The sequence below is a fragment of the Lepisosteus oculatus genome, chromosome 5 (assembly GCF_040954835.1).
Source record: "Lepisosteus oculatus isolate fLepOcu1 chromosome 5, fLepOcu1.hap2, whole genome shotgun sequence".
Taxonomy (NCBI): Eukaryota; Metazoa; Chordata; class Actinopteri; order Semionotiformes; family Lepisosteidae; genus Lepisosteus; species Lepisosteus oculatus.
In genome coordinates this window covers 5,716,811-5,743,585 of record NC_090700.1, presented here as the reverse complement: position 1 = coordinate 5,743,585, position 26,775 = coordinate 5,716,811, and the positions used below count along the sequence as shown (strand labels likewise).

Sequence of the window (26,775 nt, the reverse complement as noted above, 5' to 3'; positions counted from 1 at the left end):
ATATTTTGGTATTCTTTATTAAAATACTGCTGTACACACAAATATTGCAAAAGTGAGTGACACTGAAACACAAGAGGAGCCATGATAGTGAGCTGTGTATTGGAGGTCAGAGAAAGGGGCAAAACACGCTTTCCTAAATCAAAACCTTGACCAACAGGTGGGCATTTACCCAACTCCTTATACCAAAGAAAATAAGCATTTACTGTATAGGGACACATAAATGCATGTTCCTAAATACCAGCCTATCCATTTTGATAAATGCATACAATATTTATTTTCTTACAACAGCTTTGTTTGCTCATGTCTGGGTCTTCAGATAAACAATACGTGTAAATAACATGTGCTCTGTATGCAGCACAAAACTGCCGAGTCCCCCCTACCCCCCCCCACCCCCCGAACACACTTAAAAGAGCAAAAGAACTGTGGGTGAAATTAATACAATTTATGATCATGGATACCCTGGTTCTGGAGTTGAGCATTACTGAATACTAAACTTACAAACAGTTACAAAATTATTTTCTTAGAAAACACCCCCATGAGAACTCCTTATTTTAGTGGGAGCAGTGTGTACCGCCTTACAGCCCGATTCAGAAACTTAGCAGGGCTGAGCCTAGTCCGTGCTGTGCTGGGAGACCTCTATGCAAAATCGGATTATTGCTGCAAGTGCTGATGGTGTACCAGCAGGTGGCGCTCTTTCCTCTGAACCTGTATTTCCGAACAGCCCATCACGGTGACTGGGGTCGGTGGGACTGCTCTTGACTACGGTCCTGTCACATAGTCATTTAAGATCCTGTAACAATTTTTGTTTCCTTTGAAAGAATAATGGCGTTTAGATGGGCATGCTAGCTAAACTTCAAGTTGGATTACAACAGCTCGGTTCATTTCACACTTCCCCCACCTGATCAGCTCTGTAGGAGGGGTGCAGCACATTAGGGGGGGTTGCACTTCAGAGAAAAATAACATGGGTCCCCTTCTACACACAAAGTGCTTGGGAAGGAAGAGTATTACACCAATGCAAGCAATTTGTAAAATCAATGCTCACGAGAAAACACCCAAGGCCACCGTAGATTGAAAGCACATTTTTTTTAACCCCCATCCTGCTGTCCGGAAGCGACAAAGCTCTAGTAATCTGTGGAAGAGGACTTTGCCGGCCTCGTTGGAAGGCAAACCACTTCGTCAATACAGGAGCACTGAAGCAGCCTTTCCCACAGGGAGGAAAGCTACATGCTACCGGCATAGAGTCAGGAAAGCACCACGGAAGAGGCCGCCTTCAACAGCTGAAGGAGCAGGGAAGCAGGGCTTGAACGAGTCACTTCTCATCTTTCCCCCCCCCCACAATGCTTCGAACTAAGTCCCTTTCGAACGAAGTCGTGGCGTGAAGCCGGGATGCCTCATGCCCCGGCAAACTGTGCCGCACGGAGCAGCGAATGCAGGAGGTGTAATCTGACAGCAAGAACACAACCGGATAAAAATACCCTTGTGACTGTGGCTTTAAGAGTTACACACAGAACACAAACAAATATAACAACTAAGACTGCTAATGAAACAGGAGGTTCATTTATAAGGGAGTGAACCGCCCCAAATTCAAAAGTAGCAAATAAAGCCCCCCACCCCACCCCACCGTTCTCTGAAATCACACTATAAATGCAGCACCTATTCCTGACGGTTTTCCCTCATCTCATTTCGGAAGTGCACATATAGTTTTAAAACATCAGATTCAATTAACAACCCATCTGCAGGAATTCCAGCTGGGAGGGTATTTTGACTGGTTAAAGTCTATGCCCTGGATTTACACCACCTTTCCATCTGTTTAAAAAAAGTTCCACTGCTGTAAATATTGGTCCACAAACTAATTTTATGAGCAGGCAAAATGCCCATACAATCACACACACATGATCCCCTTACTGTCTGTAAAGAGATTACGGAAACAATTGTCTTGCTTGCTCGGAAATTAAGCAAGTGTCCTTTACTTTCTTCTAGAATACCAAATGTTTCTTTATATAAAATAATTACAATGTGATTTGTCAAAAACATACAAAAAAACAGCTGCTCTTCTGCCAAATAAAGACGCCGGTGATAAAAGTCGGTTCTGCTTGATCTTTTAAAAATCCTGGTTTTCAACGTTTCTTTCTTCTCTTCAGTAACATCCTGAAAGAAGGGCGATTTAAGTATTGTCCAAAGTCAAATATCTATACAGAATATCCAAAATTCCAGATTGTTTTATCATATTCAACAACCAGTGCTACCAAAACCAAACCTGAACACATCTCAACGCAAAAAGCATCTTCAAAAGTCGGAAATAATAAAAAATAAATCTCCAGTCCACGTTATATTCTTACAACTTATTAAAAAAAAAATCACAAGAGCAATGCAACCCTAAGAACTTGTCCAGAAAAAGAACTGCAGATTGAACACCATTGACTGCAAGTGCTGAGAATGGCCATTTCCACAGAGACAGCCTGGAACCTCGTGACAGGGAAACTGAGCAGGGGGTAGCATTCAGTGCTTGGAACAGGGTCCGAGTCAGGCTTTATTTTCTTTTTTTGCTTTTATATTGAGAATCTCAGTGGTCTCGAACATCCAAGAAGTTCATACAATGCAGCAGAAAACAGCCTGTCACCGCAGGACAGGTCGAGCTGAGCTGGAGTCCAGCCTGAACGCAATACTACATGGAGGTGATGCAGAGGAGTCCCGTGAGCCGACTGAGGTCACTTTCTTGTAAAGGAAGTAAAAAATAAAATTTTGGTGACTCCAAAAAAAAAAAGGCACAGCTGACCATAAATGACACGGGTTCTGCAGTTTCCTCTTTCTGCAGAAGAAAAGCAGACTGCTGCTGGATTCACAGGCCATCTCCAGGGACTCGCATGTTGGTTTTACATCCAGTGTAAAAGGAGCCTACAAACAAAACCCCGCTGCAGCTTCTGAAGATTTTAAATGCCGAAATCAACTCAAAGGACAGTACTTTCAGCACATCTGGCGTCTACGTGACTGAAGGAAAAAAAAAAGGCTTGCATACACAGAAAGTCCGAAAAACTGAGATAAGTGACAATAACACTCGGAAATCTTTTAAAAAATGCGCTGGTGTTTATTTTCCAATCTGTTGCCAAAGCTAAACACCTCCCTCTCCCACCCACCCAGCCCCACCCCCAAAAAATAAAATCCTTTCTTAAGAGTAGAGAGTGCCGTCACTCCTCTCCAATTTGAACAACTTCGAAAAAGCACATTTCTGTATAGCACATTCTACATGTTTCACTGAAGACATCTATTTGGTTTCATCCTAGACAGTCTATGGAGCTGATCAGATACATCCCTCACTAACAGCAGTTCTAATGAAAATGCAGTCACTGAGACAGAGGAATTACACACCTGGTCCTTACAGTTCTTTAGGTGACTCATAAAAAAAAAACTGCTGTTCAGTTACTTCTTCAATTAAAAGAAGGACAATATAAAAGGTTATCCATATTGATCTTTTTTCCTCCTCTAAGGTCGACTTTCCCTTACTTACACCGCGTGGCAAAACCTCAGAGATCACACAGAAGAGTATCTTTAAAAAAATTAAAATTTTAGTGCATTGACCACTTGGAAAAAAATAAAAGAAGGAACATTATCTGTCTGGTTTTGTGTTCCCCATCTAAAAAAAAAACGTCTTCACAGCCAACCCGTTCAAAATTGTAGCTGTAGGCTATATTTACGAAAATAAAGATTCAATTTAAAAAAAAATCCTTCTTCACAAAACAGTGTACCTGACTGAAGTGCAAGCAGCGACGCTCATCCCCCATTTATGTTGTCTCAAAAAAGGAAAGGTGAAATGAGATGACTTGTTCAGCTGTAGTGCAATTTGCTATTGTTTTTAGTTCCTTGGTGAATTCCATCATGATTCCAGCAAATACTACAACTGACCGTTCGCAGCTGCCAGGAGTTCCTGAAAGGTATTGTCAAAGCACCGCTTCAAATCCGCATAGGTCACCACCAGGATGCTTTTCTCATCGCGGGACACCAGGTTGATTTTCTCTGGCACACCAGCATCCAACTGCAAAAGGAACATGGACAAAATGGGGCACAACACTCAGCAGATATGCAAAAAAAAAAACCCACAACAGATAAATCGGTTATGGGGTGTTATGATGCCGTTTTAACTTCAGCATTGAAGTTTAACCCTCCGGGCATTCTTGGGAAGTCTTCCTGACCACGGGGGAGAAACACGTACAGCATTTCGGGATTTACTCGTCTGCTGTGTCTCGTCATTTGTTTCTTCGAAAGCTTCGATAATCTTTTTGTCTTTGTGGTCCAGCTCGTTCCTGGGGAGGCTTTTGGACAGGGGTAGTTACAACATCCCCAGAAGGTACCGGTGACATTCAGCAAGATTCTGGAGAGAGGGTGACTGGGAGGCGTTACCTTGTTGAGGCAGGAAACGATGTGACTGAGGTCGATCCAGGGAGAGCCCGTCTCAGTCACCTGGTGGAAGAGGTGGTCTCTGAAGAGCTTCAGCAGATAGCGGTCTCCTGTCTCGGACCAGGTGGGGTCCTTCTGGAATCTAGGCAGAAACACTTTTGAGGAACACAAAGCCTCCCCTGTTGGCTACCAATAAAAGTCACAGCACTCAACATCTACTTTAAAACATGCTGAGCTCTTTTGCGTTACAGGCCCACCTTGCTTAAATACACTGCACAGTGCAGTACCTGACAAATAAAAACTAACTTTCAGAAATCTAGCACATATATTCGAAAGGGAACTTTTTTCATTGCCCCCGTTTTTGAGAAACTACAGCATTGAAAACTGTCTTAGAAAGCACGGGAATCTCGGAGAAAGAACGTGTTGCTGAAAAGGGGGATAAGCTCATTCAATTTTTAAAAAACCCCAAAAGATACTCTTCAAACCACATTAAAACGAAGGATTTAGAAAAAATGCTTATCAAGTGTTAGGACATTTTCACACATTACATCAGTTTAACAGCTCTTACTCTGGCCTCTCATTAATTGTTCCCAATTTCGCAAGCAGTCGGAAAAGACGCCCGTTTTGCACCTCCTAAGAAAACAAGAAGACTCTGTTAGCACACAGCTAAAGATAGGTACAGCAGTGCTCTTACAGCCTGCAAAAATGCACTTTATGATGTATGAAAAGAGAAATGTTTTCCTGGGGTTGTCTGCTGCATGTTAACCCTATGACCGTGTAAGAGAAGAACAAGATGTAGATAAAAAAAACCACCAGAACTCCATTTTTACTTCTTCAAACACCCTAAGACACGGTGCGCCTTGTACATTGTTTTTTCAGGCAGCTTCTCTCGCATGAAGATCCTCTTTTGCGACAAGACGAAACTCAGTTTTCACAAACGCACTGGACAGATGGCCTGTCTGGAGGGGTGACAAGCCCGGGTGGTCAGAACTGGGTTAACATCTCTTTCTTCTGGCAGAAGTAAAGAACAGAACAGGAAGCATAAATAAAGATCCTGTCGAGGTCCTGCAGTTCTTAGAAGCTGATAAGATATTCAGTGGCTATATGCAGCACTTAAAAAAACCAAACAATCAAGAACAAACCCAAAATATCGTTTTGACATTTTGCACATACAGCAGCACTTCCTCCTAACGCCCCTATGGAACATTCAAGCTGCACTGAGAAGTGTATTACTACTGTACCACCTGAGTCAAACATCAGCATGAGTGATGTAAATCTGTAGCTGAGTAGCCATGTAAGCAAATGAATAACTTAGTCAAAGCATAAAAAATAAAATGACAGTTTTCGTGGTTGATGAATGATGATCATTCATTTGAAGTTATAAGAAATGCTGACAATATATTCACAAAGATTGAAATAACATGGTGTAGGGAAAATAAAAGGCCCAGAGCTTGCATGTTATTGCTTTTGCATGTTTTTGAAGAGTAAAAAACTTCATACCACATGCATGGTATGTTTTTGTGAGAAAACATTCTCTGCCCCTTTCACAGATCTTCAGAGACTGGTCATGCAAGGCTTAGAAATAGTGTCTCGACCAACAAGCTGTACACAGGGGTTTTCTTTGAAGGCAGAAATAATCTGCATTCTCTATTACTGACTCTAAAATATTTGATTAACGTTACATATATAATAATAGGATTGTATATATTATAATCTGTAGTGTCCATAAATCTGAGAATCCTTCTTGCTGGGCAAGCCAGTGAGAAAAAACACCACAAATATAACATCTGTCAATCAAGCTCTCCCTGCAGATATTATATATTGAGCGATGTGACCATGAAATCTACACCTCCATATAATCTTCCATAATCCACAAGTTTTTCCAGTCTTGAAATTGTTCTCTCAAGACCATTCTGGACAGCTGACTCCTCTCTTTGCCCAGTAGAAAACGATGGGAGTTCTGGGGATGTTCGGTGACATTTACCTATGCACTGGCTTACTGTCACGTTTGAGGAATGTGCCTAGTCTAACTCATGCATGTCAGCTCTCAGGCGGAAGCACATGAGATAACCACCAGGAACTGGGGCTAACCTTAAAACAGAAGCTCACGTGTGTATAGTGAAAGGTTAAAAGCATTCTAATTTAAGGTTAACTGTAACCCATTCTGAAAAACCAAAATACTTTAAACATATAACAAACATTGCAATCAAAACTATTTAAGAGCTTGTGTTCAGCCAGTCCTAATTAAAAAGGGTGGAGTTATTAATTAAAGTCCTACTTTTTATAGAGGACCTCAGGTCATAACTTCTTTACCAACACTGTCCAGTTGTTTCAGAAGACAATTTCTCATTCACACCAGGTCTAGCGTCAAAGCGTAACTTTGTGGTTTGTTGGACAGTAGTGAAGCAGTTCTGAACTGTGCACACCTTAAACAATCTTTATCATATCGCCGCTTCATACTAAACATAAAACACAAGGCTTAAACTTTTCAAGCACGTTCAGTCCTTTAGAGGACTAGTTTACCTTGGCCAAGTCTTCCTCAATTACATCATTTCTCATCTGAGAGGCGTCCAGTTGGGTGTAGAATCTGGCCCCAATCATAGGCATGATGTCATTGACGCTGCGCAACCTGTTCTGTTCTGTCAGCAAGTACCTGGAACAGGCCGTTCAGCATGAGCTTTCAGCTTTGCACAAAGACACGTAAAACACATCCTCGCACCACAAGGCCACACAGTTATAAATCAAGCTTAATTTGCCATGGAACAGCTCCAAAACTTAAAGAAAAGCCCAGTACAAGCTGGGACGCCAAAACTTCATGCTTTACATTCTTACAAGAGTTCATGGTTACAGATCCACTATCATTGGTGCTACAGACTGAGCTGCTCACATTAAATAACCTTTTTAAACAGGTACACGTACAACTACGCAAAAAAAACATTTAAAAATGGGAAAATTGTGTGCATGTATAGCATATGTCATTTTAAAACTGTGCTAATAAAAATGTGAGATGACAATAAAATATACACAAAAAATATAAAAATGCTGGGAGACGACAATAAAAAGCCAAGACTTACAGGATTAGGTTTTTTAAATCCGAGGAGTAATTTATTGAAACAAGCTCCATAGCTTTTTGCAGATTTTCCCTTTGGATTCCTGCCAAAGAGTTACAAGCTAAAGCTAATACGACTTTGCCCAAGGACATGAGATCTGCTTGCTGTTAAAGACAGGGAGACAAATAAAACCACGGGAAATAAATATTAGCACTTGCAAAACCCCAATTTCTTAAAAATACACTTCTAGAAACATAATAAGCTGCTATCTCTAGTGTAAAATTTCATCAGTGGCATTTCTTCTAAAGCAATGTTCATTGTCCGTCATGCTTACAAGGTATTAAATAAACCTGTTAATAAACTTGTTTCAGGAGCATCAAACTTCTTCTTAAACGCCTGTGAAATACTAAGTCATGCACATTTAAACATCTGAAGTAATGACAGGACGTGTCAAATACAACCTGAAAAAAGCTGCTAAAAATGAGATCTGTCCAGAAGCATGAGGTTACCTGATATTGTGCCATCAATGCCAACGGGTTTGTCTGACTGTTGTCAAATGTTAAGACGTCCAATATTCCAACACAATTCACTCGTAACCTTAGGGAGAAAAGGTTTTCAGATAAAAGGACATCATGAATTCAAACTGTCCCTTAAAACAAATCAAGCCACAGTGGATTTATAGCAACTGCATCCTTTTAGTAGAATATTAATATACAACCTTCTACAACTCACAGATTTTTCACACATAGAGATCTTAACATAAATAACTTTCTTAAATATTAATCCCATAGTGACTGCTGGGAAACATAGCTGTGGACCTCTGATAGCACTGTCACTGCAGACGTACTGTACCGTAGGCTCTTATAAAAATCTGTAAATTCCATTTCCAACAAGCCAACCAGCAGGTGGAGATATAATCCCCGTTTAAAGAACTACAAGGCAACGCCAAAAAGCTCCAACTGACTGATAAATCTGCTTGGCTTTACGGTCTTCAGTTCCAAATCCACTGCTGAAGCTTTTTATGCAACAGCGTTAACCTCCTGAGGTCGGCTGTCCCAGGGGAGGGGGGGAATCCGTCTTGTGGCCGAAACAAGATGTAGGCTTGCGACGCAATGCCGGGCGCGGGAGGAAAGGCGAGGGAGAGCGCGAGACGCCATCAGGAGCCGCACCTGGTCTTTCCTGTGATGAGGATCTTGGTGGGGTCCATGACCCTGCAGGCCAGGCCGGCGGTGTGGATGGTGCGCAGGGCGGAGCTGAGCTGGACGATGTAGGCCCAGATCAGAGACTCGGGCAGCAGCCCTGCGTGCTGTCGAGGGAGAGGTCCATCGTGCTGCCCTGCTGGGGGAGAGACCAGGCGCGTGACGCAGGGGTCCGCCACACCGAGCACGGCACTTCGCCCTCAAACCAAGCTGCACTGCGCGGAGCAGAGCTGTGCCGCGGCACTCCTCACGCGCACCCAAGCCTGCCTTTGCAAGATAAAAGGCATTGTAGGCGACCACACAAGTCTGGGACACAGAGAAAAGCTCAACCGATGACTTCTCTTTTCCAGCACTTCAGGGAAGTTGCTAATGAAGCCCAGGCTATAAACGTAAGTGATGAAAGTGCATGGTTCTTAAAGCATTCTTTCAAGCAAAGTACCATTTATGATGGTTTTCTGTTATTTCTAAACAGGCAGCAGCCAGAATCCCAAAAACCTGGACTTGTGTACTAAAGCACCAGATTCTAAAGAAGACTTGACTCCATGGATTTTATCAACAAGCACCTCCGGGAAATCTGTCTTGTTTCCTGCTTCCCCACAGACCACCGCTCTGCACTCCTATGTCAAAAAACAGACCACCACCTTCGATGGATAATTCCTGGTCCAACCGCATTTTATCATCTTTGCAGAGATTTACACAAAGAAAGCGTGATACTATTCCTGTACCAAGACATGTTAGAGGGGAAAAAAGAAGCTGGAAAAAGCTGCCTGCGAAGTGGTGTGTCTCCTGACTGGCACGAGGAATGTGGCACAATGACAGGACAAGAGGAACACGTGACCTGCAGTCCACAGCGATTTCCACAGTTTACCGTTACAGGTTTATTTAAAAAACTCAACCTGAACTTTAGAAATGAATTCTGCAAGAATTTCAGACAAAAAAAGATGAACTACACAACTAAACTAAACCTAACTACGAATAAAAACACTCTCAGCGCAGGGGTGATGGTGAAAGACTGTCCCCCCCCCCCCCCCCCCAACACAATGAAACAAAACGAAAGTTACACACCATTCGGGGAAAAAAAACGTATGTGCCTGATGAAAACTAGAAGTAGGAATAAGACAAAGAGGATGCAAAACAGAAAAACAACATGCACCAAAAATGTTAGGATCTTTTCTTGTAAAATAGGCAGAAAAGCCCCTTTCCCACCCCCCCAAAAAAAAAAAACGGTAAATTAAAAACAAACAGCAAAAAAAGACTGGCAGCAGAGAACAGGATGCGACTGGAGAGGCCACCCCAACAGGTGTCTGGAGCAAAACAAAGCCAATTGCACTTCTGGTCACCCGCTGTCAGCATAAAAGCCTTTTACCACATCCCTTTCTGCACCGACACACCAAGGGGTGGACCTGTGAACTTCATGCCAAGGAACAGAACAGTGGCCAACCACACCGTCCGGCCAAAAAGGGAGTAGAGGCATGCAAACAGGACAGGCTACTTTCGAAAAAGCTCTGGTAACGGCAACCATGTTGCAGAGACTTTCGCTTGTGTACAACTCCCCCCCACACGTCCACAGAGAGCAGGAGGCTCACTTCCTCTTCTCCGTCCCCTGGTTCGGTGCTGGACCCCAATCGATATGTCCACAATACCATAAGAATGCTTAGTTTCGACCAAGGTTTCCCCTTTCACTACTGGAAAAAAAATAAAACGAAACTGCGCGCTTGTCTCAAGCAGGTGAAGCTTTGGCACGAAAAGGGAGGCTTTGTGCAGAACAAAGGCCCAAAAGAGGCGGCTTTAAATGTCACAGCCGACAGCCAGTGCTTTTCTTTTTACTGGCCAGCCCCGGGAGCCCTCAAAGTTACTGAGCGCAAACTGCTCGCTTCGTTTGATCACAAGCGTTAATAAGCTGGTGGTTTACTTACCCCATTTCCTTTTCGTGAAATAGGAGTCGGCGCTGGGATCGTTAAAGTGCCTGCTGTACATGGTCTCCGCACCAGCATGGAAGTCGTAGGCAAACACGAGAGCTGCAGGCAATAGGGCAACAGGTGAGACAGCAGCTACTGTCCGACTTCAAAACAACCGCCCTCTTCCTCACAAAGGGTCACCCACACGCCAGACCCAAAGGCCAGTTGATGCCTTCGGACCACACAGTCTTTTACAAGTCTGAATAGATGCTGTCTTGCAAGAATAAATTCAAGTCATGCAATAACAAAAGCAAAAAAAATGCATGCCCTGCAAGTCCAATTGAAAAAAAAAAATATAGTAATAAATAGTCAATTTCACACAAAACCGTAAATTAATGGACCTATATCACTATTTCATTGAGAAAGTGTGATGTATACCTGATAAAATAGCATTGTTGCAGGGAACATTATTAATGGAAAATTAAAACACTAATTCTGGCCATTGAAAACCTGTGGACAGCACTGGGAACTGAGAGAATGTCTTTAGATTCCAAGGCACTGCATTCATAGCTGGAGGCAAGAGCATGACCACAGAACACAGCATCCACCATCCCCCAGATTAACGCAGGAGGAACTGCTTCTCACATCAGTACAGTAACTGGGCCTTTCAGCTACTGAAATGACTCAGTTTGCACCGCCCAAAAACCCCATTGAACTCGTGCAGCGGGCCGTGATGCTCACAGTGATCTCCGAACGCTTTGGTGGTGAACACCTCTCGCAGCGTCACAAAGTTGGAATGCTGAATCTTCTTCCACATGTCCACCAGGACCATGCACTTCGTGTTCACGAGCCTAAAACCTGAAAACACAGGCGTGCACAGGGTTATCACAAGTGGTCACCAGGGTGCGCTGATCAAACAGGTCTTCCCGGACCCTCTCTCCACTGACACTCTACAAAGATACAACACGACACATGAAAATAAAACTGCAGCCACATTAAGAGCCTCATTATTATTTTCCTTTACGCTGGAGGCAGAGAAAGCTAGCAGCAAAGACATTTAAAATTTAACCCCTGTGTTCCCATTGATCTTGGTTTGCTTTTAAAATACTTACCCAAGATAAATGAAATTATGGAATATTATTAAGACCTCTGTTTTTTTCTGTAATGGAGAATTATAATTTCAAGCAGGCCAGCCGTTTACTTGAAAACATACATTTGAATATATGCAGCTGCTGCAGGAACTACCCTACACCTGTAGTATGTGGGTTTAGAGGGAAAATACTGCAGATTAAGCCGCTAATGTGGACATGTACTGAGATAAAACACCAAACAGGCAGTGCACTGCCGTGCTGAAGCCAACACGTGCGGAACGTGTACAGCAGATAACGTCACATGGAGCAAGAGAGTGGCATCTCTTACCGTGGATTCTTCGAAGGCAGTAAGGCAGGTCGTCTTTGCTGTTCACAGCTTTGTAACAGGACGTGATGTAACTGAAGTTGCTCGTTTTCTGGAGGCGGTTTGGGGGAGGCAGCGGCTCCAGGGGAAACAGGCTGTGGTAGCTGTCCACTTCAGTCGGGACCCCTGAGCAAAACAGTGGGGAGAGTCAAGCCCAGGCGCGCCCACTTCCAGCGGCTGCAGTTAATTCTGCCGCACGTTCCCAGTAACGCGTTTCGCCAACGGTCAATCCAGGGGAGGAGCGGACCCGGATTCTTAATGCCTGGGGACAATGGACTAATCTTCACCCCCGAACCAGTGTTCAAAATACCAGAGCTCCCTGGTATCAGCGGCACGGAGCTCACGGACTACAGGAGAGCTGTTGGGGAGTAAACCGCAGCACTTCACGGAGAACTCATCTCAGCCAAGAGCTCCAGCAACTCGGGTGGAGAATAACACGCAGACTGACGGAAAATTTGAAAAGCATTTGCTCAGACAATCTCATCTATTCTCTAAAAATTCAAACCGCAGACTAGACTGAAAGCACTGCTGCTAGCATCGCTCTGCCAGCAGCGGGGGTCTCACAGGGAAGAGGTGAATTCCCCCCCCCCAGTACCTTATAAACTTGAGACACTTGACTGACTTGGGCAGTGCCCTTCGGGATTTTGGATACGTAGGTCCCCTTGTAGTCACGTCTAAAAGTCGGAGCAGGGCATTCCTTTAAGACCAGGAACACACTTGTTTGCTCCTCTCTGGACTGATGCCCCAGCAGCGATATTGTTTTCGTAATATTGTACACAATATTCTTGATAAGGTCTTTTGCTAGATTATGCAGTGTTGAAATTGCATTAATTTTGTTTTAATCATATCTTAACACTGTCTGACTTTTTTTTTTTGCTTCCTTACACTGTAAGCAGAAAATGTCAAAATATACAACTACAATCTTTTTCACAGATCGCTTCTTCAAGCTCATTATTTCCCGTTCTAAGTTTGCAGTTTATGCTTCTGCTATCTGCACGCGACACTTCACACTCGTCTACATATGAGGTCATCTGCCAGGTGTTCGCTCAGTCTTCAATTCTACTTTTTGCATCTTTTTTGCAGCTTGCATCTGATTTCGCTGTCACTCACAAGCTTGATTAGTCTACCATTGTGGAATCCCACTCGTTAGAGTAAATTCAGAAGAGCAGTGGTCCTATAAATCACCACAATCTAAGCATTCACCTTTTATTTGCACTCAACATCTGCAAATTTAATATTCGCAAACTGGCTTATTCGGCCTGGCTGACGGGGTCTCGTATCGAAGGAGCTGAGTGGGGTGAAACTGAGCCGAAGGTCGTTAACTTTCAAATGAGCCGTGCCACAGACAAGGACGGCGAGACAAATCTAGCGAGCGAGTAGACCTCTCCCTGCCCCCTGCTCATTGCACCCACTACCCCGGATCTCCATCTCAACTTGGTCAGCATGCCACACTGTGTAGGCAACGACAGGCTGGACATGAGTTTATAGGCTCGCTGAGAGTTTTATTTAAGGCAGAGAGGATAAGTGCTGGCTGGGTGCAGAGGAGAGATTCATGTCAATTATTTTAACTGATTACTGTAAGTTTGTAATTACTGTTGTCTCTTTTAGTTCATCATTTTTTTTTTTATAATGTCAATGCACCAGTACCTTAATTATCACACATACTATATACTGTAGTACATGGTTATGACAGTATAGAGATGGTCTTGGTTACATGTGAATTTGGCTATTCGCAATGGTTTTCTGCACATAACCCTTGAGAATGTTGAAGTCACTGTACCATTTAACCACGAATGCCTACCAACTGCAATGTGGAACTTTCTAAAAATCTTTCTGAAAAGTTACTTACTGTATATAAGTAACTTTTATCTCCTATGGATCCCTGCTGTGCTAGTTTTTCACTTCCTAGAACGTAACTTTTCTCGAGAACACAGAACTTTTTGTGCATACATCTGTCAACTTTTGTGTGTTGCAGCAAGAAAAGATCCTTATAAATAGATCCTTTCACCCTTAAAGATTTTATCGCATTGGGTGTGAATAACCCTTAATTAACCCTTCTGTCCTGTGACTACTGGGAAACAGGCTGGCTGACTTTCACAGGAAACTGTCTCACCTACCAAAATATCAGGTGCTCTCCTGCGTGTTTGTGGATTAAAATCTGAAGTCAGACCAAACCACCTGCTAACTGACAGACAGTGGCCAAACTGATGCCAAACCACCTGTTTTTTTCCTAATAAGTTAACAGCAAGCTCAGGATCGAGCCTTGCTGAAGAAAAACATTTACAATTCCCAAACACAAATACGTTGCAAATAAGGTGCATTAGAATATGCAGTCTCACAATATGCACATATGACTTGATTTTAAGCATTTTTACACTCCCAGTAGCTCTTCTCAATACCCAAAACACAATTTAAAACACTGGGCAATTTAGGGTCAAAAACTGTTCACTGACGACAGTGCAGCTAGCAGTGCCTTCCATCTGCCTCTATAAAAAGCCCCGCGGTGCATGCTGGGATCCAAGACCAAAAGCATGTGTGCTCACAAGGGAGGTCCTGTATGCTTACAAAGCTACAAAATCGGCACAAGTGAAATTTAAAAAAAAAAAAATCAGAGCAAAACCATACTCTCCTTGCTTAATGGGGTAAAGTTTTTAAACAAAGCAAAAAATAATAAATTCAGACCATAGTATTTACCTGGGTTCTCAGATTGGTCAATTTGTGCCATTGTTATCAAATGCCTGTTGATCAGCTCCTGTGTGATAAAGGAAGCATTAGTTCATAAGGAAGTCACATGCAGACGACGTGGCAAAGGTCACAGAACGGCTTTTCACAGCACTGTACCTCTGCTTTCAAAAGGATGGGCAGTAGTGCTGTGACTGCAGTTCTCTCCTTTTTTAACACAGTCAATATTTTCTTTACTATTATCGGGGAAAAAGGTGTTAATAAAGGGTTTCTTAACACATCCCTCAGCCTGCAAGACCGTAGCCTGGCAGACATGCATATTAACACAGATTGTTTTTTTGCTCGTTTTTTTCCCCCACATTCCTGGATCGCCCAGTTTCCCGGCCACGCCACGTCAGCGGGGGTGCGGCGCGAGCGACTCTACGGACGCCAAGCGGACGGGGACCCCCTGCACCGCAGCGGCATCCCCAACGGAGACGGGTCGCGGGCCATACCTGTCTGAGCTCGTCTGCCATAAAGAAGGAAGGGGCGTTGGCCTTGGGCTGCATGTAAGCAACATGAGGAGCAGTGGGCGGGTAAATATGGTACGTTGGGAAAACCTGTAAGAAAACACACGGTCAGCTGCTGTCGAACGCCGGCTTTAAAAGGTGTGTAACACAAACTGAACACCTGCCTCAAGCAGAACCAGCTCATCACTAGCCTGCAACAAGCCATTACAGGGCCTGACAAATCGATAAGACGGAAAAACGCTCACGTTGCTTATAGCATTCCGGCCAGTGACCTGACATCTGTGCACTTTCGAATCCCACGTTTATTTTACAGTTCTCCAACATGGGCCATACTATACCCTGAACATCGAAGGCGGCCCTTACTGGCCTGCTTTAATATTAATTTAAAAAAAAAACGCTACTCCTCACCCGACTTTCTGACTCATTTCCCCTCGAGTGCTTCCGAGTCTGAAATCCGAAACAATCTAATTCTATGTCGGCTGGCAGCACGCCGCCACAAGAGAACGGGAACAAAAACAAGGCGATGGCTTGAACCGCTGCCTGCACACATCAAAAATCACACGAGCAGCTTCACCGGGAGCCTGGGATATCCGCGGAAGAGCCGGGCGGCACGGCTCGACTCGAATCCACAATTTCCGGATCAGGCACTGCCTGGCGACGGACACTACTCCCTACAATCAGGCCCGGGGCTGCTCGGAAGAAAAGAGGCCAGGGCCCAGAGCCTACCATTCCTGCCAGCGGCGCGGGAGTCGTGTCCGTGTAGAAATAGGTAGTTCCCCCCACCGTCTCCTTCTGGATGACGTGGGCAGCAGAGGACGGCCCGCCAGGGTCGGAGCCGGGGGCAGAGGCACTAGTTGGCACCAGGTAGTTGGCAGGGTTCGGGTTGGGCGTGTGGCTGCGCCGGCGCGGGGCGGGGGACGTGTGGGGGGTGATTTTCGGCGAGTGCAACGGCGAAGACCCAGCGGAAAGGGACATTCCTAAAGGTGGAGCAATGGTAAATTCCGAGACACTAGTTGAAGGAAAAACAAGGCAAACACAAAAGGCTTTCAGAAGGACAAAGTCCCATGCAGCAGGTGGTCAATGCATCAGCGCTTCTCTTTATCAGATCGGCCTATCTGACCCATCCAGCCCGTTCGGTGGTTCACAGCTGATGGATCTGAGCAGCTCCTCCAGCCGTTTCTCCAAAGCGGTCAGAGTATTGAGTTCAGGGAGTTCCACACTCCCATAACCCTTTGCATGAAAGGCACGCCAGTATACAAGCAACAGGAGCTCACACTGCCCATCACTTACCATACCCTTTGTGCACTTTCATGATGCTGCTTCTTCCCGTCACCTTTAGGAGTCCCTCCACTGACGCACGTAAAAGGTATTGCTAAAATTCACTTTGTCAGGATCTTCAAAATTAATGTCAGAAATGAGAACACTAAGTTTCACTTCTTTTCTTTTATAAAGGTCAAGCCAGGAAAAAAAAAATCCAAAGCTGAAACTTAACTCCCTCATAGACACCTCCGTGAACGTGAAGCATTTTCACACTGTACGAGTACTGTAATAATTCATATTTTTACTGTATTAATTCACCTACTTATTCAAGAAAAATCTAGCATTCCAGCCATCGCAATGCCACACTTCTTTAAGCAAATGAAACTACTTTGGCAGATTTTCGTCACTTTTTCTCCACTTTCTTAACTCTTTTTCCCCCCCCATCAGCAGCCACTCACCTGCCAGTCACTGTAAGAAAGTGTCAAAAATAACGTAATATTGTCTAGTTATCTAGAAACTCCGACCGGGATAAGCAAACACCCATTAAATCTCCCTGCCAACGCACACGCAATGCACCTGCACCTAAGACAAAGCAAACATGCAGCGCCGATCCCCAACAACGTGATGGCTGCGATCATGCGATCAAGAAACAAAACGGCACGCATCTCTAAAACAAGGCAAACACCACGACCCATTTCTGTCCCCCCCAGCTTCTTCCAATTGTGTGCCAAGAGGCAACACAGACGGCGACCTGCACCTTGCCAGACCAGCAGAGCCCCCCCCCGACTCACCTGGAGCGAGAGCTGCGGCAGACGTGCTGGCCAGGGTCTGATGGGAGAACAAGGCTGTGGAAAAGGCAGGCATGCTGGACTGGGAGACGCTGGCCATCCGAGGAGCGGGCCCACCCTTGGGAATGAACTCACTGGCTGCGGGATTGGGAGCCTGTCGCACAGACACGCGTCAAACACACTTAGGACACTAAGGCAAGGGTTTGGAATAGACTACAAGCTCTTCAGATGGGTCATGTAGGGGGACTGGCCTTTAATATAATGAAAAGGGGACATTTCTTGTCAACTGGGGAATCCGTTTTTCCCCCACATAACCACAAAATGCACTTGAACTGTTCAAAGAACATTACAGTGATTACCTTCTTCATATTTTCACAAAGATCTGAGCTGAATCTCAATAGTGCAAAAACGTAGTTGGTCAGATTTCACACGGGTCATTGTGATCTAGGGGTGAAGTGTCTGTTGAAAGGTGGGTGGGTATTGATCACAGTCTATTGACACACCTACCTTCCTTCTCTGAGATATGCTCAGTGCAGCAAAGTCATTGAATAAAGACGATACAGGCGAATTTACCGGATCTGCAAACAGAGACACTCCATTTAAATAAGTAAAATTGTGCAGACTGGAAAAAAAAACACTTCTGCTGCTGCTACTACTACTGAGACTACAACTAATTACATTCCTAACTTAAGCTTTGTGTATCAGGAGTGCCATGCTAACACTTGACTGAAGGAAATGCTTTTAAAGCTCTGTGAACTGGTCATGATTTCAGAACCTGTTCTTGGACAAGAAAATGATGTAGCTGAAAACACAATACAGATCAGAAACTAAGCAAGCACTTTTTTTGCTCTCTTTTATCATGTTTGTTTTCTGTGCCTACTTTTGTTTAAAAGTGCATTGTTTTCAAAACAGCTAAGAAACTGGAAATTGTTAAAACGGATCCCTCTCTGCATCTACTGCCAGAGACAAATTCTCCTCTATTGCCACTACATGTATTTGAGCTTCCATAATATGAAGGAAATACTCAAAACACAATACAAGGTATATACGAATGCAGGAATTTATTACTGTTAAGCAGATAACCTAGATTTAGCTTAACTTTTCTTAAATGTACATCACAATAGAAAGGCTGATGTACCACTTGGCTGCTTGCTATGTCTGAGTTTATGCTTTGGGTGTAAAGAGACTGAGTCCTGTACAGGAAACCACAGCCTGGAAATAGAACAGGCCTGGAAAAGCAGAACATTCATCAGCCAGAAACCTATATAGGCCCTTGGATTTCTATTATTTGCATGTACTGTAAGAAAGAAATAGTTTCCTGGCATCGTGATTCTGGCTTTGGTCAAGTCACAGAATAGACTTGAGCCTACAGTTCAATTCTGGGCACCATCTCTTTACTTACACTTGGGAGACATGCTCACCATGACTACTGCTCCAATAAAACCTTTTCCGCAGGAATGAGGAATTTCAAGCACTGCGGAAAATGTCCTTTCTTCTAACCAAAGCCTATTGTACTGTATCAGGAATCCAAAAACCAGAGTATTTCTGTACACTTCAATACTGATCCAGTGTCAGCTAGGGACAGCAACTCTTTCAGTCATCAATGCGCATGGCTGGACACTCGTTCTGATCTATGGAACCAAAAAAAAAACTTAAAAGCCCTCCAGGCTCCCGTCAGCCTGGAATAGGCTAGGTAGCCCTAGTTTTTGCAATCCAGCGACATCAGTGACACGATGTGAATCTCCATAAGGCTGGCAAACAGGAGACCCTGGTTAGGGTTCTAACAAGGTCAGAAAAGGAGCCCAACAACTCTCTAGAGCAGCCAGCGAACTGGCGGGAGCTCAGGAGGGTTAGGGTGAAACCCTAAAAATGAAGAAACAGTGTAACCGTGTCAAATAACCTTTGTGCCTTTTATTTTGAAGCAAGTGGGCACCACATCTTTCACATAACACTGTGGATGCCAGCATCGTATCACATGCAATCAAATAATCGCATCTGATGCAGCTACTAATCATATGATTAAGGCATGACCTGATCTAGTAAGCAGCAGGCTTAATAAAGGGCATAACTGTTGCTTAGTATATTAAATGGTTTGAATTATTTTATGGGGGAAAAAAACTACATATTAATACACATTTCCATGCGCTTGTGGACTGACTGGTTAAATTGAACACTTTGGCACTACCACAGTCCTGCTTCTTTTGGGAGACGGAGAGCACTGTTCAGACAGCAGTCATGCACTCATACACATGCCAACAGTCACAACAACAGAACAGTGTAACACGTCACCGTGTGGGGCATAGCTCTTGGCACTGTCGTTCAGCAAGCTCGGAGAGCTGCTGCTGCTCGTCATTCTCTGAAACGAAACGACAAGAAAGCACGAATTAGGCTGACAGACGAAATTACGGACATACACATCATAATCCTTCAAGGGTGGAGAAGTCTGCAGTGAACTAGTGACATTTTTGCAATAAATGCCGATTTTTCCACTTTCAGAGTGGATGGAGGACCCAGATTTGAAGAGGTCCATGCTTATAGTACCATCTTATTTGAATGCGCAGTCGTTGAAATGGTGGCTGTCCACCCACCAAACACTTTCATTTCGAAGCGTTTATATCCATCAATAGAATATTTACTGCATTAACTCACAAGCCAGGATCTCCAAACAATTTAATATGATTCAATAACTTACCAAACATTTACATCGAGGAAGGCACGTTTAAAGGATTTAGAAGCATGAACATGCACCTGTCATTTCATCGGCTGTCTTCACTTGCTCTTCCTGAAAGGAGACCACATCATAGAATGTGACCTCATGATGCCAAGCGCAGACGCAACCAATCTAACTCCGCAGCCAAAGGAGAGGCAGAGCCCTGAACTGTGCACATAACCAGGAAGGCAAAGTACTGAACTGCAACAAAAAAAAAAGTTGAGCTTTTTCCTCTAATATTTGCTGGACCACTAGACACGAGGTCACAGGTGATGACCCAGGTGGCTCCTTTCAGGAACAGCAAGTGTCCACAAACCTCAGAATGACCGGTGCAGGTGTACATTCATAAATGGATCAAAATCTCATTCCCAAAATACAGATTTAAAAAAAAATGATTTATTCATATAATGGTGATCCTGACAAATAGACAAATGTAATATTATATTGATGCTCCATTAATACTAAAGCCACCCATAATGTCTGCAGCACTACTGCTGATGAAGGTTCCTACTTGCACACATTCAGATGCATTACAGAAATAGATCCAAAATACGATCGCAGACAGCCCTATTCTGCAGCTCTGAGCACTACTGACCAACACACCCACAGATGCACGTACACTTCTTGCAATTTCCAACACTTCCATCTTCCCTGAATCGTTTTAAGCACTAAGTCACTTTCTCCCCACACCACCGTCAAAGCAGTTATTCCGACCGATTACATATGAAACAGGCGATTTCCAGGGATATAATACACTTGCAAACTGCCAAGTGCAGAGTGGCCAGGACAACTCCTCAGGTGGCTCCTGCGGAACTATTATTACCTGCATCATGGAATATTTTGGCTCTGCAGGACTTCCAAACCCATTGACTCCGATGAAGCTGCTGCTGAAATATGAATTTGTCAGACTGGCATCTGCTAAAGGCCCTCCATCCATCCCTGGGACTGCGGAGTCAAAAACATGTCACTGTTAGTAAGGCTGCTGTGCAGTTTGATACAAAAGCACATCACTGCAAAAATAAACATCTGAGAAGAGCAAGAGCATCAAATGCATTGTATCTAGGAAAGATTAAGTGCATGCAGAACAGTAGAAGGAAAACAATTTTCAGCTGCTGAGCTTTCTTCAGGTGTGTAACACAACAAGAAGCTGCGCAGGTTCAGCAACCAATGCATGATGTTCACTACAAGCCCTGCCACCAACACTGAGCCTTTTTCCTCATTACTTTGTGGTGTTTGGCTAGCTCTGTTCATCACATTTTAATGTTATAAAACCTGAGGCAAATGGTATATCCTTGATATTAAAAAAAAACAACTATTTATTAAAAATTACATCTACTACTTGTGCAAGAAATTTCCCCTTTGCTGGCTATGCCAACAGAACCGAAATCACAGATCGTCAGTGACCTGGAATAGCAGCAGATGGTCCTCATGCTCAATGTTCAAGGGTAGCTGCTCAGTTTTGGCTTCAACGTTTACTGGGCAGATTAGCAAAAAAAGATTTAACTATTACCGACACCAGTGACAAACCTCCATGAAAGAAAGGGTAACAAGAAGTGAACTTCTATATTTTCCCATTAATCACAGCAATGCCACAGAAATGTTAGGCTAATCATTCAACCACAGTCTACAAATATGCATGACCATCACTGCAGCAGCTAGCCAAACCTACTGGACCATTAGATTAACAGTGACCAAGAGAGGTGCAAAATGTTTTATTCTTTCAAATCTTGTGTGTGTGAAATAATCCCATGCAAAGTAAATAAAAGTTCGGTTTTTCGTTTGAAAGGCCCAAGTTTTGGAGTGTGGGTTGTACATCCCATTGCTTGCCAGCAGTGATATCACCCTGCAACTCACAACTGGCAGCCCACCGAAGCCTGGTCAATACCTGGATGGGAGACTTCCTGGGAAAAACTAAGGTTGCAGCTGGAAGAGGTGTTGGAAGGATCAGCAGGGGTCACTCACATTGCGGTCTGTGTGGGTCCTAACGCCCCAGTACACTGATGGGGACACCATGCCAAAAACAATTATTCTGATCTTTGGATGAAATGTAAAACTGAGTTCCTGACTCTCTGTGGTCATTAAAAATCCCAGGGTGTTACTCGAAAAGAGGAGGACTGTTACCCTGGTATCCTGGCCAAATTTTCCCCTGGCCTCCTAGAAATCCCCATCTATGAATTAGCTTCATCACCATGTTCTCCTTCCCAATGAGAGTTGGTGTGTGGTGAGTGTACTGGTGTAATTTGGCTATAGTTGCACAATCCAAGTGGGGCTACACACTGGTGCTGATAGAGGGGAGTCCCCATTACCCGTAAGGAGCACTGAGTGGAGTACCCAGAAAAGCCCTATAGAAGTGTGGGGAATTATTATTATTATTTCCGTGCTGCTAGTGACTGAAAAGAAAGTGGTCTCTTTCTTTTCAGTTTCACTCTTCTAAGGCTGACCCGACTCCGTTATTAGCTCCTTTAACATCGTGGTCCAAACCGAACAATGTCTCCGAAATGACGTACAATGACACCGACTCCTGGCTCCTCATACCGGCCACCTGCTGACCCAGACCGAGACTGAGCTGGTTTACCCGCGCACCCAGCCGATATGGATCGATAAATAGCCCCGGCGTCCTCCCCCGTCCATACCCATGCGCCTCAAAGCGGTCCCCCGGCGGGCAGCCAATCAGAGGGCCGGCTAGGACAGACGTAAACAACTGCACACCTTTTGTGCCCGAAATGAAAACCCCAACACCGAGACCCAGGCTCCTTGCAGAACAAACATCGCTACTTTGTATCATCAGCCACCCCCCTCCCCAAGAACTCGCCGACCAGCCCTGGCATTTTTCAAATCTCACATCACCAGCAACCGTGTCGCATTTACCGCCTATTGCCTGGCTGGCTAATCTAGATACCGATTAAAAATGCACGATCGTCGCGATGCCAGGCATTATCTGCGCCTTCGGTCCCATAAAGGTTACCCCTCCTTTTTTTTTTTTTAAGAGAGAGAGAGAGTTTCTGAAAACTTGAAAAATAAACCACTTGCTTTAAAAAAAAAACGGGCTCGGTGCAGGATTATTAAAAAAAACCGCAAAAGATTTTTTAAAAAAAGAAACCGTGCAAACGGTTTGGCCTAAAGCTCCGGTCTTTGAAGAGTGTTTTGTTTTTTTAAATAAGGACTAAAACTTTCTGGGGGAGTTCCCCCGCTACCCAGAGAAAGAGGAGGCCCAACGCGGAGCCCCGGCCTCGATTTCCACACAATAGCTACAGGCCGGGGAAACCAAGTGCGACAGCGCGGGCGGCAAAGCGAGACCGAGCTAGGCCTCCGTGCATGCACGCCGATGTAGTGAGTAATGAAAGGGATGTCTCACTGGCAAGCAACTGTCCGTCCAGTCCCGTGCCTGCTGGCCCGAGGGGGTCGCCCTTTTTGGGCACTCCTGTCCCACCGCCACCCGGCCCGGCGCCTGCAGCTCCTCCGAGTGGGTATCCGGCCGCTGGTCCCCCGGGCAGAGAGAGCGGGACGGGGCTGCCTCCGCCGCCGTGCAGCGCCAGGCCCGCCATGGACGGGTCCTCATGCAAGAACTGACACTCGTCTCCATAGAAGCAGGTCTTGTCCTTGGCGTAGTACCGGCAGAACTTCACCTTGACGCTGGGAATCCCGACCCCCGCCAGCGGAGTTGCTGAAGCTGGGAGCCCGCTGTTCATGGCCCTGCTGCTGCTGCTGCTGTCGCCACCGCCGCGGCCGCCGGAAGATACTCGAACATAGAGAGCGAAGCCGAGCAGACGAGACACCAAAGTGGGTTATTTGCAGCGTTCAACAGTAGGGACAAAGCCTGCGGTGCCGCCAGACACGGGCAAGCCGGAGCGACCCGATGCAGCGTATTTGGGTGCTTTTGCTTCCTGAATCGGCCGTCCTTTTGTACGTGCTGGAACAATATCCACGGCTGGGGTCCCAGGGCGCTACACGCACAGGGAAGTTTCTTTCACTTCACTGTTGTGTTTTTTTCTTCCTCTCTTCCTCTGGAATCACTTCGCTGAGCATGAGCAGACAGCTGCATTGTGGGTAGAGAGGCAATCCAACCAGAGCAAACTGCGCTGAGACCCTCAGCTGCCTCCGAGCGACCATCTTTATCAGCTTGGGATCTCCGACCTAAAAATCCGATTTCATTTACGGGGGGGAGGTTTTGAGATCGGATCGAAAAAGCCCCCCCAAAAAAGTAAAAAAAGGACTTCCTTTCGCTCGTGTTCGCACGAGAAAGGCGGTGGTCTCCAACAAACAGGTTGCACCGTCCTGGCAAGACAATGTCCCCCCGTGGCGTTTCCAAATCTGCTCTGTCCGCTGATCGGATGGCGCACTGAGACAGACCGGCGCCCAGCAGGGACCCCAGGTAGCGCAGTTACGCGCAATTCGCTCTGAACGGCCGCCCTGGCATGGCCCGCGACAGCGCTGCCAAATGCGAGGCGCTTTGAAGGAACCGGGGAAGAGAAAAACACCGTACGACAAATGTGCATGAGACAGTCGTCATGAGATTTTTTTTTTTTTAGATAAGTGGAAGGGAAAAATAAAGTGGACTGATTAGGGCCAAATAAAATGGACCTGGCTAGGCTGTGTGGGTCCGGGCAGCGCTACTCTGTGACAGGCACATACTGCCAGTGCCGCACTCACAATACACTACTGTGCAGTAGCTGATCCTTACCTTCACGGTAGGGTCTGGGAGTGAGTACAGGGAGGCGCGCTTCTGATCTGGGGAGGGACACTTCCCAGTCAGTGTAGCAGAAGGTGGTAGCCCTGTCTGTACCTCAGACGGCAGGCGGTGGGAGCAGAGCAAGCCGAGCTCTGAGTCGACACGTCTGCCTTGTATCGCGCAGTTTTGGATGGCCAGGCTGTGGCGACCGAGCCCCGTAACTTCGTAAAGTCTGCCTCTGCGAGGTGGCAGGTGGATTCTAGGTTAATCAGCGCTGCTTACCAGTTTGAGAGTTTTGCATCGTTAGTCATTGCCCTGTCGGTGCTGGGTGCTTTGTTACGTGTCACTACGAGATCGCACCTACTTGTGATGCGCCTTCTGTTATGGAGTTCAGCAGTGCCCTCATCAATTTCAGAGGTAGCTTTGCACTCTCCTTGTGGGAAACGTTGTCTCTCTAGTGTGCTTGTTTCCATGCTCGGGTTCTGCCATTGACCCAGCAAAAGATTTTTAAATAAAGATAAAAATATTGCTAAAGATAGGAAGTTAAATAAACATGTTTGAACTATATATATTCCTCCACCTCACTGCTTTTGGAAAAGTCATGAATCATATGTTGTTGTTGTTGTTGTTGTTTACTTTGCATACAGTTTGAAGAATTCAGGTATTGGATTAAGGTGGCTGAAAGTTTTGCACTGAAAGGTTATGTATTCATTACTTTAAAGACTAACATATGAGATTTATTAGATCAAGAAGTATTATAAATGAAAACATTTATACATGTATAAATAATTATAGAGACACTTCTTTCATTAAAATATGCCTGTTCAATAACTTTTATGTATTCTTAATATTCCCTTTTATCAAACTGTTGCTGTACCAGTGAAATTTCGGGTCCATTCCTAGGACATCTATGATTTTATCTTACAAGTATTTAGCTCTTTCAACTTTCCCAGTTATGATTTTACCAAGGACATTACTGAAACAGCACTCGTTAAGAGAATGATTTGCTCAATGATATCTAATGCTGGATGGCTTAATATTCTTCTTCCTGATTTAACTGAAGCTGTTGTTACTGTCATTCGTGACAGGCTTAAAAAAGAGCACATGAAAAATTATCTAGGGATCACTGATACATCCTTTGATTTGGCTCTTGACTGGCTTAAGGAATTTAAGGAATTGTGGTCCCACTGGATTCATGTAGTCAGTAAACAAATGTCCCTGACAAGTTATGTTAATTAAAACTGTTTAAATTGCAAAACCATTTCCACTTTTGTCAATACATAACAGAACCCAATTAATAAACTGCTTTAAATCAGCATTTGTCATGCTTGTGACATTGTGACGGTTATGGAGTTCCCCAGGGTTCTGTGCTGAGGCCTTTGCAGTTTAGTATGTCCATGCTGCCGCTATGTTGATGACACTCAGATTTACTTACAGGCTAAATCCGGCACCGTCCACCTGCAGGGCGTCCCTGACTGCTCCCATCATTCACAATGCATCAATTTATATTCAATGAATTCACATTAGTATAGAAAGTTCAAAAGCCTCATCAGGGCAGCTCAAAGTAAATGGTTTAGCGGCTCATAGAAAATGTTTCAGCAGCGAATCCACTTTCCCATTTAAACCTTATTGATTCCTTATCACGTTTTCCTCAGCATGAATTAAGTTTTTTCCTCTATCATCTACAATACTAAATTAAATGGTCAAACTTGCAGCAATTATAGCCTTTCGAAGCTCAAGCTGTGTGAGAGGAATTGTGTGGGCGAGTGTGAGCATGCATTTTTTGTTTGTTTGTCGAGGTAGACGGCTATGGTTGGTTTTGTGTGCTTGATGGAACAGTGATTAAATATACTGAAGAGAGGTAATTGCAGCAGAATTGCACCTGAACCTCCTTGAACTGTTTGAATTTCCTTCCTTAAAGGGAACCGCACCAGGATCCTCGAATTTTACAGCAGGAAAATAATTGTGAATAGCAGAATTAAGACTGCGGCACAGTAGTACAGTGTATACTGTATGTACAGTGTGTGGCATGAAGGTCAGGTGGAATTACACCATTTTCATGTATTTGCACTTTGGGGATGCTAATTCAGATTCAGAGCAATGCACCTGAATTGTGCGTGGACTCTGCTCTCCGGCTCATGAGCTGAGTTGAGCTCCACCTCA

The 26,775-nt window shown here is 44.6% G+C and overlaps 1 protein-coding gene across 5 annotated transcripts; it reads right to left on the bottom strand.

Annotated features, from left to right (window-relative positions):
* Nucleotide 1: 1 nt before the first annotated feature.
* Nucleotides 2–24,904, bottom strand: pan3 (poly(A) specific ribonuclease subunit PAN3). Of its 5 annotated transcripts, none has more exons than XM_015341393.2 (19): nt 23,299–23,632; nt 20,767–20,888; nt 19,523–19,589; nt 17,741–17,811; nt 17,237–17,387; nt 15,912–16,162; nt 15,171–15,275; nt 14,689–14,746; nt 11,959–12,120; nt 11,281–11,397; nt 10,558–10,659; nt 8,612–8,780; nt 7,952–8,039; nt 7,467–7,606; nt 6,916–7,045; nt 4,961–5,025; nt 4,396–4,534; nt 3,901–4,030; nt 2–2,988 (listed from the first exon to the last, which is right to left on the bottom strand). In XM_015341393.2, exons 1-19 carry the CDS (start codon nt 23,630–23,632, stop codon nt 2,981–2,983), a joined length of 2,409 nt encoding a protein of 802 aa, XP_015196879.1. In that variant the 3' UTR covers nt 2–2,980. The 5 variants fall into 5 exon arrangements, with proteins under 5 accessions (XP_015196879.1, XP_069046060.1, XP_069046061.1 ...); XM_069189959.1 differs by having other exon boundaries at nt 2–2,148; XM_069189960.1 differs by lacking the exon at nt 23,299–23,632 and adding an exon at nt 24,625–24,904 and having other exon boundaries at nt 2–4,030.
* Between the last annotated feature and the right edge of the window lie 1,871 nt (nt 24,905–26,775).